General features: G+C 45.3%; 1 protein-coding gene across 1 annotated transcript in view; it reads left to right on the top strand.

The window, feature by feature from the left end:
* The first annotated feature begins 2,022 nt into the window (after positions 1–2,022).
* The window catches only part of SLC27A6 (solute carrier family 27 member 6), a 64,762-nt gene continuing 47,156 nt past the window's right edge, over positions 2,023–19,628 (top strand). Inside the window, exons 1-2 of the mRNA XM_040415982.1 lie at positions 2,023–2,308; positions 2,395–3,022. Coding sequence (XP_040271916.1) covers positions 2,542–3,022 — 481 coding nt within the window. The 5' untranslated portion in view covers positions 2,023–2,308; positions 2,395–2,541. The remainder of the gene's footprint in view (positions 2,309–2,394; positions 3,023–19,628) is intronic.

The following is a 19,628-nucleotide window of genomic DNA, read 5'->3' on the forward strand; positions in this document are numbered from 1 at the left end:
AAGGGGCCTGGGAGCAGTGTCTCGCACACATTACTGTGTGTACATAATTTTTCATTTTCAGGCCGGCCCCACCCCCGAAAACAACCCCTCCAAACCCCCCCCCCCCCTTTACATTTGGTGCGGTCACATAGGGGCCGGGCCCGCCCATCCATCCTACATCCCCATTCATTAAGAAATGGCCCGTTTTGGCGGGCATCTGCCTGCCTCCATCCATGATTATCTGCTGAGCTTCCTGCAAGCATGCCACCCGCCAGAGAACAAGTCGTCAGTGCTCTATGCAAATTAATCTCTTCAGGCAGAGCAGTGGCAGCGCGCCCACCAAGTGAAGTCCTCCTGAAGGGGCGAAGGGTGGCACAACAGGCCTGCACAGCACTCATTTTTTCAGGTGTGTGCCCTGGGCTCTCCCCCCCTTGCCCCACCCCTTGCCTGCTGCTGCACTAGTACACAGTGGTTCTGGGGCTTCTCTGGGCATGAGGAAAGAGGAGGGCAGGGCAGCGTCAAAGTAGTTCACCCTTTCCTCCTCTCCTCTCCCAGTCTGTCAAGTTCACAGGTACAGCAGCAGCCAAAGTTCTGAGTGTGCAGCCATGGCAGGCTGCCACAGGCTGCCATCCCAGTCCCACCAGCCATCTATATAATAAAATGCATGCATCTGCTTCTGTTATAGTACAGGAGGCTGGGATGGCCACCTGGCAGCTGCATGCTAGTAGCCAGATCACAACCTCTGCCCACTCTTCCTCTGCCAGCCTCCTGTACTATAGCATGCGGTACGTGGTAGCCCCCCCCCCCCTCCCTGCTCGCTGTTCCGCCATCTACTAATGCTTATTATGGCACTCTTAAGTTACATATACACAAATGTGATGGTTCTGGGCTGGCATCGGGTGCATGCGGAGGTAGAGAGGGGAGACTGCCATGTACCGCATGCTATAGTACAGGAGGCTGGCAGAGGAAAGAGTGGGCAGAGGTTGGGATGAAAATTCCAATCAACCCCTTTCACAGTGTTTTAAATATAGGTAAATAAACATAAAAAAAATTGCCATGTCCAAAAATGTCTTCACTATTAAAAAAATAAATAAAATTTTAGCCAAAAAGGGTACCAATAAAAACTACAATTCATCCATCTGAAAAAAAGCTTCAGCTCTTTAGGCAGAAATATAATAAAGTTTTAGCTATCAAAAAATGGCAATACAAAGACAAATAGTTTTTTTTTTTTCAAAGGTTTTATTTTAAGTAAGGGTCCATTCACACGTCCGTTGTTCTGGGTCCACATCCGTTCCACAATTTTTGCGGAACAGGTGCAGACCCATTCATTTCAATAGGGCCACAAAAGATGCGGACAGCACACCATGTGCTGTCCGCATCTGCAGTTCCGTTCCGCAGCCCCCCGCAAAATAAGATGGAACATGTCCTATTCTTGTTTGCAATCGCGGACAATAATAGGCGTTTCTATCATGGGGAACTATCAAAATGCGCAACGCGCACGGCTGGTATCTGTGTTTTGCGGATCCGCATTACCCTTGCGAATGTCTGAATGGACCTTAAGTGAGGGGGGCTCTGTAAAAAAAAAAAAAATTAGCTGTGGGGCCCAGTTAGTTCTAGCTACGCCCCTGGCGGCGGTTAGATCCGCCAAAGTTGTGTAGAGGCCGGCGCCTCTACCTAACTTCAGCGACTCCACCGCAGGGGCTTAACTGTGCCCCTTTGTGTCTTTGATTAGGTAACAGGCTACTAAACAATGATCGCATCCCAGCTAAATATTTTGGGGAAAGGTATACTTGATCCTATATATGCATCGTAAGTAAATGGGAAATACACAGATTTCTTCACATTGCTGGAGAAGTCCGACTCCTGCACTGGGAGCCTGAGATGTCCCTTTAGCTTTGCAGCTTCTTGTATAACGTGCTGCACTTCCTCTTTGTTTCTGCTCCCTCCCTGCCAGGCTTCCCCACAAGCCTTCATTGCACTGAGAGGCGTTGATCTGGGTGTTATCTAAGCTTTGGCCAGTAAACAAGTAGGTGGTGGCTTTAGTTCACTCTTGGGAGTGGACAGATTGGATAGCTCATTGTCAGCTTTCACACCCCCCCTTTTTTTTCCCCTAAAGAAATGCAGTAAGCCTATAATGCTTTCGTCTCGGGCTGAGTTGGAGACTTTCCCCTGTAGACTTGCAGAGAAAAGCATGGAGTCAGGAACAAAGTGTGCCTCCTTGTATCACACTATGTAAGGGACTCTCTGCAGACACAGTGAGAGGGGAGACAGACCATATTAAGGAGAGACTGCCCTATTATCACCACATTTTGTACTGCTCAGTCACTAGGTATATCTGATCCTGCTCAGAATCCATTGCTGTTGTTACTTTTACAGGACTTTGTGGTTGTTGATGTTCTGCTTTCTTTCTTTTAGGTTCCCGGAGACGAGGACAGTTACTTGTGATCTATGGCCATACCTTCCAGGAAAACCTTCCTTACTTAACGTGCAGTTCTTCATTAATAAGGTCACTTGATTTGTGTGAACTTTGTTTCTATACGATTAGCCCTGTGCACCAGCAGCATGGCTGTAAGTTGGATAGCCGGACTTGTCACAGGCTTGGCAGCTCTTCATTTTCTACAGAAGAGGTTTTTTCCATACTTCTGGCTGGATCTGAGATATATGTTGAAAGTAATCAGTTATGGTCTGGAGCTTGAGAAGTATAAAAGGAACGCTCATGTGGTGAGTGTTGTGGATCGCTTTGTCCAGCAAGCCCAAAACATCCCTGACAAGCCTTTCATAATATTCCATGGAGAGGTCCACACGTATGGGGAAATGGATAAAAGAAGCAACAGAGTGGCCAACTTCTTCATGAAGCACACGGCGCTGCAGAAGGGTGACACAGTGGCTATGCTGATGAACAATGAACCTGACTTTATTAATGTTTGGTTTGGATTGGCGAAACTTGGATGCCTGGTGGCATTTCTTAACTACAACATCCGATCCAGATCTTTACTGCATTGCTTTCATAGCTGTGGAGCCAAGATCCTTATTGTGGGAGCAGGTAATACCGTTGATGTCATTAGATTACACATGACTGTATGTTCGATCCGCATCCAATCTGCATTTTTTTTGCAGATTGGATGCGGAGCCATTAATATTAATGGGGCCGCCAAAAGATGCGGACAGCACTACATGTTCTGTCCGCATCAGTATGTCCATTCTGCGGCCCCTGAAAAAAAAATGGAACCTGTCCGTTATGCGGACAGTGATAGGACATCTCTAGAGGAATTTGGAGAAAAAAAAATGGTGTCATGCACACAGCCAGGATCCGTGTTTTGCGTACCTCAAAGGGAACACTGTTGTGTGCATGAGCCCTAAGGCCTCTTTCACACGGGCGTTGCGGGAACACACGCGAGTGCAAAACATTGTAATGCATTTTGCACTCACGTGAGAAAAATTGCGCATGTTTGGTACCCAAACTTCTTCACAGAAGTTCGGGCTTGGGATCGGTGTTCTGTAGATTGTATTATTTTCCCTTTATAACATGGTTATAAGGGAAAATGGCATTCTGAATACAGAATGCATAGTAAAATAGCGCTGGAGGGGTTAAATTATATATATATATATATATATATATATATATATATATATATATATATATATATATATATATATATAAATATAAATTTTAAACTCTCCTTAATCCACTTGATCGCAGAGCTGGCATCTCCTTCTGTCTTCATCTTAGCTGTGTGGAGCAACAGGACCTGTGGTGACGTCACTCCGGTCATCACATGATTCATCACATGATCTTTTACCGGAGTGACGTCACCACAGGTCCTGTTGCTCCACACAGCTAAGATGAAGACAGAAGGAGATGCCGGCTCCGCGATCAAGTGGATTAAAGTGAGTTAAATTATTTTTTTTGTTTTTAACCCCTCCCGCACTATTTTTTACTATGCATTCTGTATTCAGAATGCTATTTTCCCTTTATAACCATGTTATAAGGGAAAATAATAATGATCGGGTCTCCATCCCGATCGTCTCCTAGCAACCGTGTGTGAAAATCGCACTGCATCCGCACTTGCTTGCGATTTTCACGCAGCCCCATTCACTTCTATGGGGCCTGCGTTGCGTGAAAAACGCAGAATATAGAGCATGCTGCGATTTTCACGCAACGCACAAGTGATGCGTGAAAATCACCGCTCATGTGAACAGCCTCATAGAAATGAATGGGTCTGTATTCAGTGCGGGTGCAATGCGTTCAACTCGCGCATCGCATCCGAGCGGAATACTCGCCCGTGTGAAAGGGGCCTAAGGGTTCTTTTACATGGCCAGATAAATTGCCTATAATGAGCACTGATTGATGAACTAGTACAGAGATGGCCAACCTGTGGCTCTCCAGCTGTTGCAAAACAACTCCCAGACTGCCTACAACAAGGCATGGTGGGAGTTGTAGTTTTACAACAGCTGGTGAGCAGCAGGTTGGCCATCCCTGATCTAGTAAGTCAATCTGTGTTCGTTTACTACATTTATATGTTGCAATTATTGGGGACGGAAGTTTCTATGGACAGCCGTTGGTTTCTTCTCATACTCATTTCATTATTGGCAGCAGCACGTTTCCTATTTACTCAAAATGTTTCTTGGCAGCACATTCCCTTATGCCATCCTAAAATATGCATCAATGACAAACAAGCGAATCCTTGATTGTCCTTCTATTGCTGGACAAGTTTACATGGGTCAATGATCGGGAATGAATGATCATACAATGGTTCTGGAAAGCATTTGTCCAGGTGTTTTATTTATTTAATTTGCACCCTAGCATGAAATATCAGTGGAGAAATCCATAGTCACTGCTTCAGCTTTGTGGTCCCTGGCTCTCTTCACTAGTCTTCCAGTCCCCATTTATAAACTTATGTATGGACAGGGTTATATGCATAGATGTGGCTGCAGCGTTGACGTTATCTGGCAGTGATGTCACTTGGGGACATGTCACCACTGAAGCCAGTCATTGGCTGCAGCAGCACACGTGAACTTGTCCATGTGGAAGTTGACAGATGAGGCTGGAAGACCAGTGAAGAGAGGCGGGGTGCAGGTGGGGGTTATCTTTCTCCACACATATCGAAACCTCACATATCTAGTTTGATTAATGTGCCCCCTAAGGAAAACTATATTAATAGACCATTGTGGTGGTAGGTTATGATTCCCAGTCTCTTCCTAAGGAATCTGGTGGGAATTTCAAACTGCAATGAGAGTAGATTCAGCTAGTCAATGGACAGGGATTGGTGCTTATCCCTTTATTTCTACTACTCTTTGACAGCTGTCCTGTCAACCAAATGGCTTGGAGAATGTAAGTGTTTTCCCCGGTGCCTTCACAACTGCACTCGCAGAAGGGTGTCCCTGCCCCCAGGGCATGAAACAACGCAGAAGCGCATGATTAAAAAAGGCCGCCTCCCCTTACCTATTCAGTCGTTGTTTCCTATCCTTTGGATGCGTGGAAGCCTCTCAAGTGCCAGGAATGATTTCTTGCCCAGCCTTGATTCCTTTCCCCACACTTTGTGGGAGGGCTGGAGCAGGTAACGGGAACCCCGGGGACGCACCCCCTCCCTTAACCGTTCCTAGGTGTAAGCCCTGCATGCAGGCTGCCCCGGGCTCGCGATACTCCTGGGTAAGTGGATATCATGTGGCATCTGACTTGCTGACATCACCAGGCGAGATTCTCCTTGGGCAAGAGAATCTCGTGCTCTAACGTCCACCTCCGGGTGCCTCGGCCGTCGAAGTTTAAAAGCTGTGAAGATTATTCTATCCCGCTATCACCGCCAGCAGCATGCTTGCCCCGGTGGATGCTGAATCCGCAAGAAAGCCTGGAGATCCCGCTAGCTGTGCCCTCGGCCTGGTATTCCTGGCCCTATAGTCCCTTTTATTTTCCCGTAGGGCCCAGAGACCATGGCACCTTAACCAGCTGGGGGAGATTCAGGACGCAAGAAGTGCGCTATCTGCAGGAGGACTTTTTCCTCTAAAACAAAAAAGTCTTTGTCAAAAAATGAACAGAGAAGGAGGTCACAGAAGAGTTGCCACTCGCCATCCTTTCTTGATTCCATGAGAGCCATAATTAAGGAAGAAGTAAATGCGGCGGTGGAATCAAAAAATGACACCTCACTCCCCAAGCCAATCCATGTCTCATAGATCCTTTATTTCTGACTTGGGGGCTCGAGCTGGATGAAGGAGAGTTAGGCTGGTTTCACACGGGCGTTTATTCCACGCGGATGCGATGCGTGAGGTGAATGCATTGCACCCGCACTGAATACTGACCCATTCATTTCTATGGGGCTGTTCACATGAGCGGTGATTTTCACGCATCACTTATGCGTTGCGTGAAAATCGCAGCATGCTCTATTCTGCGTTTTTCACGCAACGCAGGCCCCATAGAAGTGAATGGGGTTGCGTGAAAATCGCAAGCGCGGATGCGGTGCGATTTTCACGCACGGTTGCTAGGAGACTATCGGGATGGAGACCCGATCATTATTATTTTCCCTTATAACATGGTTATAAGGGAAAATAATAGCATTCTGAATGCATAGTAAAACAGCGCTGGAGGGGTTAAAAAAATAAAATAAAAAATAATTTAACTCACCTTAGTCCACTTGATCGCGTAGCCCGGCATCTCCTTCTGTCTCCTTTGTTGAACAGGACCTGTGGTGAGCATTCTTTACAGGCCAAGGACCTGTGGTGACGTCACTCTGGTCATCACATGATCAATCACATGATCTTTTACCATGGTGATGAATCATGTGATGACCAGAGTGATGTCATCAAAGGTCCTTGACCTGTAAAGAATGCTCACCCCAGGTCCTGTTCAACAAAGGAGACAGAAGGAGATGCCGGGGTACGCGATCAAGTGGACTAAGGTGAGTTTTTTATTTTTTTTAACCCCTCCAGCGCTGTTTTACTATGCATTCTGTATTCAGAATGCAATTATTTTCCCTTATAACCATGTTATAAGGGGAAATAATACAATGTACAGAACACCGATCCCAAAGATTTTTTTTTTCTCACGCGCGTGCAAAACTCATTACAATGTTTTGCACTCGCGCGGAAAAATCGCGGGTGTTCCCGTAACTCACCCGCACCTTTTCCCGCAACGCCCATTTGAAACCAGCCTTAGTATCTGATCCAGACTCTGCCTCTTCAGATGACTGCTCGGGAAAACCCCCACCCACAACCGCACCACAGAGGATCCCCCCCCCCAGGGACAGGAAACCGCTAGCCTAGGAGATCCCTGAAATGTGCTGCAGGGCTATCACGCCATAGTTTTGGGCTGACAGGACCCTGGAACCGGGCGGGGGGGGAGGGGTCCAGGCCCTCTGTCCGGTTCTTGCGGCAGGAGCCTGGGCCCCTCAGTGGAATAAGGCCACGCGATGTTTAAAGACCAGATCCATGGGTAAGAGGAAGCAGCCCAGAGGGGTATTACATTCCACTGCATGGAGCACGAATCCTTGGAGGGAACATGTATTCTGGTGCATTCTCCGGCATGCGGCACAGATGAGGAAGAAGGAGCCTAGATCATGCAGCTTCTATGGCTGTGAAAGAAGGTACTCCTTATAATGACTCAACTTAAGTTACACAGCAAATATTTGGGTTGTCTGCCTCATGGCTTTAGGGCCTGTCTGCCTGCCTCGGGAGGACTGAATGACTGTCTTCAGGCCGCCTTGCCTGAATGTCTGTTATGTTGGTTTTTCTGATTACTAATGCCTGTATGACTAAAGGTCTTTACATATATGCCTGCTTGGTGGAATGTCTGTCTTTTTTTCCTGTAATTTTTTTTCCTGTAGGTCGGATGAACGCCTGTTGCATCTATACTTGTTTGGCTTGCATCTACAGCATCTGACTCCTGGAGAGTCTATGCCTGGTTGACTGAATGGCTGGCTGCTTTTGGGCCTATCTAGCTGGCTACCTTTTTGAGCCTGTGCCTGTTTGGCTATAGCTATATAAAAATTTGGAGCCTTTGGCTGACTGCTTGGAATCCAGGCTGGCTACATTTTGGTATTTGCCTGGTTGACCTCATGTACCTAGGGAGCAGTTTGCTTCTGTATTTATGCTTGCTGGGATGACTGCTCTTGCTGTCTCCTTCTGCTGTTGAGTTTATCTAGTGTGATCAGCGGACAGCTCCACATGGCCAACGGCTACTGGCAGCCGTGTCTGCATGGCTGGTGTCTTCTGTTGCCATGTCTAAATAGTGGACCACTCATGCAGCAGTGTCTGGATGAATGAACTTGGCTCTGAGTATCGGTGTCCAGCGGTGCCTAGGGTGCCGCCAAGTCTTTGTGGCGGTCTATCTTGGTGGCTATGCTGGCAGGGTTAACTAGTTCTGTGCCTATGTTTGGTTGTCAATTTGTAGTTTAATAGTCTACAATAGGCATAGCTCTTCAACAAAGCCCTATAATACTCCCGATGAGGAGTGAGAAAATGGGGGGCTGGACCATATTGCTTGAATGGCCTACAGTATGTATGGTGTATCAACAGAGCCGTATATGGCTCCTGGTGGGGAGTAATAAGATGGACTGGAACATTTAGTCTGGATGGCCTACAGTAGGTATGGCGCACCAGCAAACTCTATAAATACTTTCTGCGGATCTAGAATTCCAAAACTGAAGGGTCTAGTGTGCTCTTTGGACCTCTGGCGGCAGTCCAGTGAGCTCTCCTGGGGATGGAGGCCACAGTAGTTTTCCATCATTGATACCAGATTGCGAGGAAGGAGATTTGACGTCTAAAGTTCTTCTGGTAGATGTAACACAAGGCCTCCAGTGGATCTTGGATCAAAGCATCTGTCTCGTAATATATTCTGCACCAAAGGAACTGGTGTTCAGCAATCGTCTTCAGTTGGTCATTCCTTGTCAAGTACTTCTCTAAGATGTTTTGTTAAAATCTGTTACGATTATTTTGATAAACACTTGATGAAATACCCATTTTATAAGATTATGCTAGATTTTAGGTATAATGTCCAGTTATCATTCCTAGAATATTATTGATCTGACTTCTGATAAGCCCAGGAATCTAAAGGAATACGTAGCCACTGTCCGGACTTTTTGGAGATGCCTTATACGTTACCTAGGGGTAACTAAGGATTGGAAAAGTCCTCCGCGCTTTTTTGTTTCCTTTTTTGCCATGAATAAGGGTAAGGCGGCCTTGAAGAGTTCACTAGCCAGATAGCGTAGGTTTTGTGTGGGTGTTTATTTATTTTTTTTTTTTTTCTACCCCCTCTGGCTTACATCTCTTCTGGAATCGCAGCTAAGACAGTAGCCTGTCAGAGGGTCAGTAGGCCAAGGCAGTATAGAGTATTCAGAGTACCAGCCTAATTAAACACTTAGCCTTTATTCAAAGCGCTAAAATTACCCAACACAAAATATGCAAAACAAAAAAGAAATAGTAAATCAAAAAAGCTGTGTAAACTCTCAGCAGTCATTCGTATTCCACAATAAGGGATAGGGCAGATTTCTAGGCAGGATGGTGAAGGTCTGATGGGGGACCTTTCCCTGATTCTCGCCCTATGCTATCGATCCCTGCCTATAGAACGGAATGGCCACCCTGATAGGGGCAAACCCGTATTCAGAAGCCTCCTACAAGCCCTCGGATGACCCTGAAGACAGATATGCAAGGCACCTAAATAAGGTGGGTCTATTAGATACCCTACTATAAATATGAAAAATTATAAACGCTGAGTACACAAAAAAGCTAAGTACATCAAAATAGATGCTGAGTGCATCAGAGTAAAACAGTGCTGAATACATCAAGTTGAGTCATTGCTCAATACAGAATGATGAGTAGATGCTCAGTACAATTTCTGCAATATCGAATTGTATCCTGATTTAACACAAAAAACCTTCAGTTTGCAAAGGTCATCGCAATTAATTTATAGGTCCCTTTTATTCAAATGCGTTTCCCCCAGTGTGTAACGTGGGCTCATCAGGGGACACAGATGCAGTATTTTAGATATGCATCAGAAGTATTTCACAAAAGATCCAACCTGGTGTCCAATTTTTTTTTTATTACACCAGTTGGTCATGGGTAAAAGCTAGATGTTGATATTCATTCAGCAAAGGCAATAGTGAGAAGGTAGGGAAACTTTTTCTACTTGCGCAGTCTACCTCTTGGGAGGGGAGGGCTAATGTTTCTATTGTGCAAACCTGTTAGGCTGCCACGTGGTCTTCTCCTTCTACCTTACCATCGCTATTGGCTCCAGCTAAATGCTGCCTCTGTTCTTCTGTTGGTAAGAAGTTCTGCAAGCGGTGCCCCCCCCCCCATTAGGAAGGGGTATTCTTCTCTGTAAATCCTTTGTGCTGTCATGGGGGAAGGGAAAACTGATGATTACACTTACCGGTAATCAGATTTTCCAGACCCCACAACAGCACCCTTCCTTATTCCCTCCCTGATTTGAGTAAATAAATATATAAATTTAGATGAACTAACCTGGGCTGGAGTCCCTCTCATGCTCTGTAAACCACTGAAGTGGCAGAGAGGCTCCACCTTTTTTATTCTGCAGGTTTCCTGTCTCTGGGGGCGGATTCTGTCTGTGTCATCCGATTACTGGTAAGTGTAATAATCATTTTCTACCTGAAGAGACTGAATGTCTTCTAAAAACCATAAGAGCCACTATGGACATTGAGGAGGTGAAAGAAACCCACTCTGTCCAGGATCAAATGTTCCAGGGGCTGGGGGAAAGAAAAAGGGTCTTCCCCATCCATAACATAAAATCACTGATATCCAGAGAATGGAGGGATCTTGAAAGAACTGACAAATTCCTTTAAAAGGAAATATCCCTTTGCAGACACAGAATCTAATCTGTGGGACAAAACACTAAAGATCGATGCCCCGGTTGCCTGTATTTCAAAAAAGACCTCTTTGCCATTCGAGGGCATGGGTCTTTTACGAGATCCCATGGACAAGAAGTCTGAAAATGTATTGAAGAAGGCCTGGGAAACAAATACTTCCATGCTGCGAGGGAAGAGATCTTTTCTTCCTTGCCTGTTTTTAAGAAAGCGTCACATTTTTTTGCCAGATGCATCTGCAAACCTAGTCAGAATCTCCGCCAGGTCAGCTGCTCTGTCTAATGCCGCTCGTAGAGCAATCTGGCTTTGTACATGGTCTGGTGACACTGGGTCAAGAAACTGCCTTTGCTCTTTTTTTTTTTTTCTCCTGTGAGGGAGATTATTTGGCTTGGGGTTAGACTATATTCTTGAAAAGTCCTCGGATAAGAAAAAAAGATTTCCCCCTGGAAAACTGTTACTTTCATTAAAGACTGTCCTTTCAGAACCAGAAAAAAAATTGAGGCTGGATAAGAAGAAAGAAGGGTCAAGGAAGTGGCAGCCTTCTAGGGGCTGTTCATGTGTAAGGAGAGAACAATGTAATGGCCAACTTCCTCAGCAGCCAGACTTTGAAGGAGGGAGACTGGTCACTGAATTCTCAAATATTCCAACAGATCTGCAAAAAATAAATAAATGGAGTCCCAGATCTAGATCTATTTGCCACAAGGGGCAACAAACAGATCAGAAGGTTTTGCTCTCTTCCAACAGGACCAACCATTATAGGTAGATGCACTATCCCAGCCATGGCCAAAATCTCTTCTTTATGCTTTCCCTCCCTTAAGTTTGATTTTAAGAACTCTAATGAAGGTAGAGGAAGGAGCCCAGGTAATATTCATTGCTCCATTGTGGCCAAGGAGGTCTCGGTTCCCCCTCCGGCTCAAACTGTCAGCAGGAGTATTCTGGACCTTCTTCACCAAGGACCAGTATTTCATCCCAGACTATATCGGCTAAACGCTTTACCTTGAAGAAAAAAGGGTTGACTGATGCGGTAATCTCTATTATGATGTTGAGCCGAAAGCCTATAACATCATAAATGTATTTAAGGACCTGGAAAGCTTTTTTTTTTTTGTCCTTCTCAAATCACCTTTCTCCAGACATTCCTCTTTCAATTCTAAGTTTCTTAAAGGCGGGATTAGATAAGGGACTCCAGCCTGCAACACTCAAGGTGCAGGTTTCAGTGCCTTGCTGGATAAGAGGCTGGCGGACTCCCCACTCATCAAGTGTTTCTTAAAGGGGGCGACAAGAAGTTTACCTACCTGCTGTTCCATAATTTCCCCCCTGGGACCTGAGCTTGGTCCTCTGTCCTAACTGAACCTCCGTTTGAACCAGTTAAACTGATTTCTTTAAACATGCTTACCTGCAATAACTGCTAGAAGAATTGACGAAATTCAGGCGTTCTCTCGCAAGCCTCCATATCTTACGGCCCTGGACGACTGCATAATTCTCAGACATTGCCCTGCTTTTCTTCCCAAGGTGGTTTCCAGGTTTCATTGTGAACAGGAAGTTTAGTTGCCTTCCTTCTGTCTATCTCCAACTACGGAAAGAGGAAATTCCACAACCTGGATGTGCAAAGAAGCGTATTATCCTACCTGCATACAACCATTAACTTCAGACAGTCAGACCATCTCTTCCTCCAATATCTGGGTCCAAATAAGGGACAGGCGGCCAGCAAATCTATAGCAAGATGGATTAGAGATGTTATTGCCTTTGCTTATGTCCAAAAGCATCTTCATCCCCCTTCCTGGATAAAAGCTAATTTTACCAAAGCGGTGTCGTCTTCCTGGGTGGAATCCACTTCAGTCTCATTAGACCAGATCTGCAGGGCAGGCACGTGGGCAAGCCCTATGACTTTCTTCAATCATTATAAATTAGACGTTCTCTAGAACAGGGATTTATCCTTTGGCCGCAGTGTCCTTTCTACCATGGTCCCTCCCTGATATTGATTACTTTGTTAATCTTCCTGTGAGTGTCGTTTATGGAGGCGCCGGGGTAAAGGGTAAATTACTCTTACAGGTAATTGGTTTTTCCAATAGCCTCCACAACGCCACTAGGATTTTTCTCCCTTTTTTCCTTTTTGCCGATGTAATTTGTTAATGGTTAATGCATATCTTGTTCTTGCATCACTTCCGTGTCCTTTCTTATTGACTGAATAGGTAAGGGGAGGAGGCCTTTTTAAATCATGTGCTTCTGTGTGGTTTCCTGTCCTGTGGGCTGGGACACCCTCCTGTGAGAGCCGTTGTGGAGGCTATTGGAAAAATCAATTAGAGTAATTTACTCTTTTTATAAATCCACCAGGACTTGGTTATAACGGACAATTTTTGTGGCTTGTAACCCATTCTCTATGCCTCTAGTCACATGGGATATTATGGATTTGTTCTGGTAGAATTGTGTAACGGGGTTCCGAAGGTGCACTCGGTCCCCCATTGCCTGCAGAACTGTTGCTTAGCTTTGGGAATGAGGATCTGTGTTTGACCTCATTCCCAGGGTGGCTTTACTGCTGGGTGGCTCCCTGCTCCTAAGTCTGCCTTGAGCGCCGAGCTGATCACTCGGTGCTCAACTGGTTGGTCTGTCGGTCATGTGATGCTGGCCACGTCACATGACCCTCACTCCCCACTATAAATACAGGCAGCCTGCTAGCCACAGGTTGCCTGTTAATTTCTAGGTTCCTGGCTATTTGTTGGACTACTGAATACTCACCTGATTCCGTTCCCTGACTATCCTTTGCCTGCTTCTCCTGTACTGCGCATCCGTCCTGGTATTGTGACCTCGGCTCCCACCTGACTAATCTCTTAGGTCTCCTCTGGTACTTCTCTACTTTCCTGGTATTTGACCCCGGCTTCTCCTGACCATTCTTTGCTTAACCCTTTGTACTGCGTAGCTCTCTTGGTTCTGACCCAGTCCGTTCATGTTCCTTTTTTTTTTTTTTTGTCTTGTCTGTCTTCCCTGCACGTATCTTAAGTTAGGGACTGTTGTCCCCTGTCATCAGGACTCGTGAGGCAAGTAGGCAGGGCCAGGGGTGAGGGTGGAGCGCAGTGGTCACTATCCTTCCCTGTGTGTGTGTGTGGACGTGACAGTTACAAATTGAAGCTTTACTGTTATAAAGCAAGGGTTGGGAACTAAGTGAGGAGCAAAATGGCTGATCTCAGATGGGACGCATTTTAATGTAAAGATTAAGTTTACTCATAAATAGGATATTTTGATGGCATTTCTTTAATTTGCAATCCTGAGGTCATGGTTGCGGCAGCTTGTGCGTTGTGACCCCCATTCACTTCAGTGGCTTCAGTGCTACACAGCGATCAGTGGTCGCGGGACAAGTGTTGCAGCTGAGAACACTGTGTAGCCCCAGCTAAATATCGACTCGAGCATTCAGATTATTTAATTTGCTAACTGCACATTTTGGCAGTGTCAGATTAGTATTAGGCCCACTTAGGGATGTATTTCACAGGCCAATGATCGGCCAGATCATTGCTAGTGCGGAGAGGTGGATCTTAATTGTTATTAACAAGCATTCGTAGGAACACTCGTTAGCGATCTGCCAGTGGCCCCTGATTATCCAAAGCGTTTCGCTGGGTAATCTCATCTTTCATGCGGTCACAAAATCATTGTTTGGCAGTAGATCATGCCGTCTAAACGTGCTCTGCTGCTGGCAAATAATGATGCCGGGTGAGCGATGGAATTGGCTATCGCTCCTCCCCATACTGTCGAGGAGATCACTGCGTTTAAATGCAGCGGTCTCCTTCCCTGACAAGGAGGCGCTTGTCAGGAAGGAAAGCTTCCTTCCTGACAATCATTTGCTAAATCTAGAAGTGTAATAAAGATTTTAGAGTATTTTAATGGCCTGCCCTGATTTGTTTTGCTAGTTTTAATTGCATAGTAAATTCAACTGTTGCCTTTCACGCATAAAACAAATGACAAGTATGTGGTAGTACATGTTTAACACTGAAGGGTCCTTTGATCCCCTCTTAAGCCATTCAAGTTCTGGACTGTAGTTTTATGTAACATTAATTTATACCAATATTAAATAGAGATATATATATATATATATATATATATATATATATATATATATATATAATGTGTTATTATCACTGACAAGTAAAAGGGTAACAATGTTTTGAACTTTTGACTTTCAGGCCCCATATCTCACTATCCACTACATCTTAGAATGTGAGACTACCGTCATTTTATAGACAATCCTCTTGGCTATCTCATACATAAATTGGACTTGCATATGATTTTAGTTATGCAGATTCTTGTCATGTAACTGCAGGCCCAGTATCCAATGGCCTGGGCGGAGCTAAGCTCCATTCAAGGCCATTAATACTAGTCGTGATGTCACTGGGCCTGCGGTAAATAGTGAGAAGGCCGCGGCGCCAGCGCCGCTGCCTTCTCAAACAGCTGATCAACAGCGGTCCCGGGTGTCGGAGCCCCGCCGTTCAGATGACGACCTATAAAAAAACTGCAGAACCTCCTTTAAGCATGTCTCGACTGAAATCTGTTCCCAGGTCTCAATGTTGGTGCATACTGGTCGACTCGCAAATACAATTATTTTTTTATTTTTTCTCTCTATCAACTTGTGTTCAATTGGGCTGAAGTCTGGGGACTGTGGGGTGCCAAGCCAGCACCTCTACTTCCATGTCATAGAACCATTTCTTCACCCATCTCAACATATGCTTCGGGTCATTATCCTGCTGGAACAGTGTTGTCCTTTTCATACCGAACAGTACTAGAGTGTATGAAGTAACTCATCTTGTGGGATATTCACATATAGCTCAGCAGTGAGACCACATCGATCCTGGTAAAGTATCCAACACCTTTTGGCTCTGAAACAATCCCATATCATCAGGCTTCCTCCACCGAACTTGACAGTTCCTTCAATTTCTTGATCCATTAGCCCCCTTTTCCCTTGTTTCGTCCAGACCCATTTGCTCCCATTAGAGCCCAGTCTATTGACTTTCGTCTCATTGCTCCAAATCGTCTATTTCCAATTTTCTACTGTTCACATTTTTTTTATTTTTTTTGTAAACTCAAGCCGACGCTTTATAACGATATTGAAGTCAAGGCTTCTTCACCTTTTTTTTTCAGGCCACAATTCCAGACTTGTGTAATGCGTGGTGCTTGCATGGACTTCTGTGATCTCACTATTAGGAAGCATATGAATCACCTCTACTGCCGTGTTTGTTGTGCCAGAACTGATGGAGACCACCTGTTGACTCCAATATTTTGCCTGGATGTCCGCCTCTTGGCTTTTGAATGGATAGACTTCTTCATTTTGTATTCTTCCAACTGTCATGTCACTCACATTATGCAGTTTGGCAATTTTTCTTGGCTGAGATACCGCTATAGATGAGGTGGATGATGCGGTTTCCCTTTTCTTGGGAAATCTTCATGGCTGCTCCTGCATTAAATCCAGTAAAATTTTGCTTGGGAATCAACATAATACATAATGGCACTGAGCAATTGGGGAATGTGAGAACCAGTTGTAATTTGTAGTATACAAGAAGAAAGAGCAAAACAGTAACAATACAGTTACATGATAAGGATCTGCATAACTAATCATAGGCTAAATAGTTGCAAGTCCAATTTATGTATGAGATGGCAAAGAGTCTATAAAATGATGGTAGTCTCTTGTTTGAAGCTGTAGTGGATGGTGAGAGATGGAGCCTGAGAGTCAAAAGTTCAAAACAGTTACCCTTTTGCTTTTCTGTGTAGATTATATCAAATAAACAATATTTACTACAAAATATACTGCAAAGAAATTCCCTGTAAGTGTTTCCATTCAAGAACACAGGGGTAGACCTATCATGTGTAACATAGGGAGCTGCACAGGAGCCCACTACGCAATGGATTTTCCACCATGAAACTGGGGCCGTAAAATCTGTAGCAATTTACAGTTGCAGTAAAGTAGACCCAGACTTTTTAAAATTTCATTCGTATGCTGCAGAAAATCTGCATGGAATCAAAATTAAATTGATATCCACTGGGAATTTTAAATCCACAGCATGCAAATGTATTTGGTTTTCCATTGTGAATTCCAATTCCAGGGTGAACTTCAAAATTCACTGCAAAATCTGTTATTTTTTTTTATTTTTTTCCAGTGGATTCGAGACTAGGTTTTTATCAGCTTTTGTCATGTTTGAATGTGCAGCAAGCCAGTGCAGAGGATGGGAGTGGTCACGGTGTACTCCCTCAGGCCGTCGCTCCTTTGGGTTTGGTGCAATGGAAATTTAGTTGGAAGAATTAGGTCAGAAGTGAAAGTATAAGGCCCATTTCACACGGGCAAGTATTCAGCGCGGATGCGATGCCTGAGGTGAACGCATTGCACCCGCACTGAATACCGACCCATTCATTTCTATGGGGCTGTTCACATGAGCGGTGATTTTCACGCATCACTTGTGTGTTGCGTGAAAATCGCAGCATGTTCTATATTCTGCGTTTTTCACGCAACGCATGCCCCATAGAAGTGAATGGGGTTGCGTGAAAATCGCAAGCAAGTGCGGATGCGGTGCGATTTTTCACTCACGGTTGCTAGGAGACTATCGGGATGGAGACCCGATCATCATCATTATTATTATCCCTTTTTAACATGGTTATAAGGGAAAATAATAGCATTCTGAATACAGAATGCATGGTAAAATAGTGCTGGAGGGGTTAAAAATAAAATAAAAAATAATTTAACTCGCCTTAATCCACTTGCTCGCGCTGCCGGCATCTCGTCTGTCTCCTTCTTTGCGGAACAGGACCTGTGGTGATGTCACTCCGGTCATCACATGACCCATCACCATGGTAAAAGATCATGTGATGACCGGAGTGACGTCACCACAGGTCCTGTTCCTGGAATGAATGCTCACCACAGGTCCTGTTCAGCAAAGGAGACAGACGAGATGCCGGCAGCGCAAGCAAGTGGATTAAGGTGAGTTAAATTATTTTATTTTTTTAACCCCTCCAGCGCTATTTTACTATGCATTCTGTATTCAGAATGCTATTATTTTCCCTTTATAACCATGTTATAAGGGAAAATTATACAATCTACACAACCCTGATCCCAAGCCCGAACTTCTGTGAAGAAGTTCGGGTTTGGGTACCAAACATGCGCGATTTTTCTCACACAAGTGCAAAACGCATTACAATGTATTGCACTCGCGTGGGAAAATCACGTGTGTTCCCGCAACGCCCGTCTGAAAGAGGCCTAACAGTCTCTTAGGCCCCTTGCAGACAAGCGAGTATTCTGCGCGGGTGCAATACGTAATGCAAACAAGTTGCGCCCGCACGGAATCTGGACCCATTCATTTCAATGGGGCTGTGTACATGTGCGTTGGTTTTCACGCATCGCTTGTGCGTTGCGTGAAAATCGCAGCATGTTCTATATTATGCGTTTTTCACGCAGGCCCGATAGAAGTGAATGGGGCTGCGTGAAAATCGCATCCGCAAAACTCATTAAATCGCATTGCACCCACGTGATAAAAACTGAACGCGATCGCAGGCAAACTGAATGACTTTTCTTGCAAAAGCGCGCATTTTTCATTGAACGTATTCTCAACGCATCCGGACACGCTGGTCTGCAAGGGGCCTTACTTAGTACAAAATCTAACTTGATGTAAATCTAGTAGCAGGAAATTCAAAATGCAGATTCTGGCACCAGTTGATGAGATACGGTGGCAGGATGGATGACTATACAGGTGAAACTTTTTTTTTAAATTAGAATATCGTGCAAAAGTCAGATAAGGGCTCTTTCACACTTGCGTTGTCCCGATCCGGCGTGTACTCCATTTGCCGGAATTACACGCCGGATCCGGAAAAACGCAAGTGAACTGAAAGCATTTGAAGACTGATCCGTCTTCAAAATGCGTTCAGTGTTACTATGGCACCCCCAGGACCCTATTAAAGTCCTGGTTGCCATAGTAGTAGTGGGGAGCGGGGGAGCAGTATACTTAGTCCGTGCGGCTCCCGGGGTGCTCCAGAATGACGTCAGAGCGCCCCATGCGCATGGATAACTTGTCCATGCGATCACGTCATCCATGAGCGTGGGGCGCCCTGACGTCACTCTGGAGCACCCGGGGAGCCGCACGGACGGTAAGTCTACTGCTCCCCCCGCTCCCCACTACACTTTACCATGGCTGCCAGGACTTTAGCGTCTTGGCAGCCATGGTAACCATTCATAAAAAGCTAAACGTCGGATCCGGTAATGCGCCGAAACGACGTTTAGCTTAAGGCCGGATCCGGATTAATGCCCTTCAATGGGCATTAATTCCGGATCCGGCCTTGCGGCAAGTGTTCCGGATTTTTGCCGGAGCAAAAAGCGCAGCATGCTGCGGTATTTTCTCCGGCCAAAAAACATTCCGTTCCGGAACTGAAGGCATCCTGAACGGATTTCTCTCCATTCAGAATGCATGGGGATAATCCTGATCAGGATTCTTCTGGCATAGAGCCCCGACGACGGAACTCTATGCCGGAAGAAAAGAACGCAACTGTGAAAGGGCCCTAAGATAAGACAGAATTTATAATCTTTCCCCCATCTTGTTCAACCCCCTCAACAGACCTATCTGTCATGATCAATGGCTGCACACTCTCAACAAAGTCCGCTGCCTTGGAGTGACCTTGGATTCTGCACTATCCTTCCGACCGCAAATCCAAGCTCTTTCCACCACCTGCCGCCTCTAACTCAAAAATATCTCCCGCATCCGTGCTTTCCTTAACTTTGAATCTGCGAATATTCTTGTACATGCCCTCATTATCTCCTGCCTAGACTACTGCAACATTCTCCTCTGTGGCCTTCCATCTAGCACTCTCGCACCCCTCCAATCT

This window comes from Bufo bufo, chromosome 2, assembly GCF_905171765.1.
Source record: "Bufo bufo chromosome 2, aBufBuf1.1, whole genome shotgun sequence".
Lineage (NCBI taxonomy): Eukaryota > Metazoa > Chordata > Amphibia > Anura > Bufonidae > Bufo > Bufo bufo.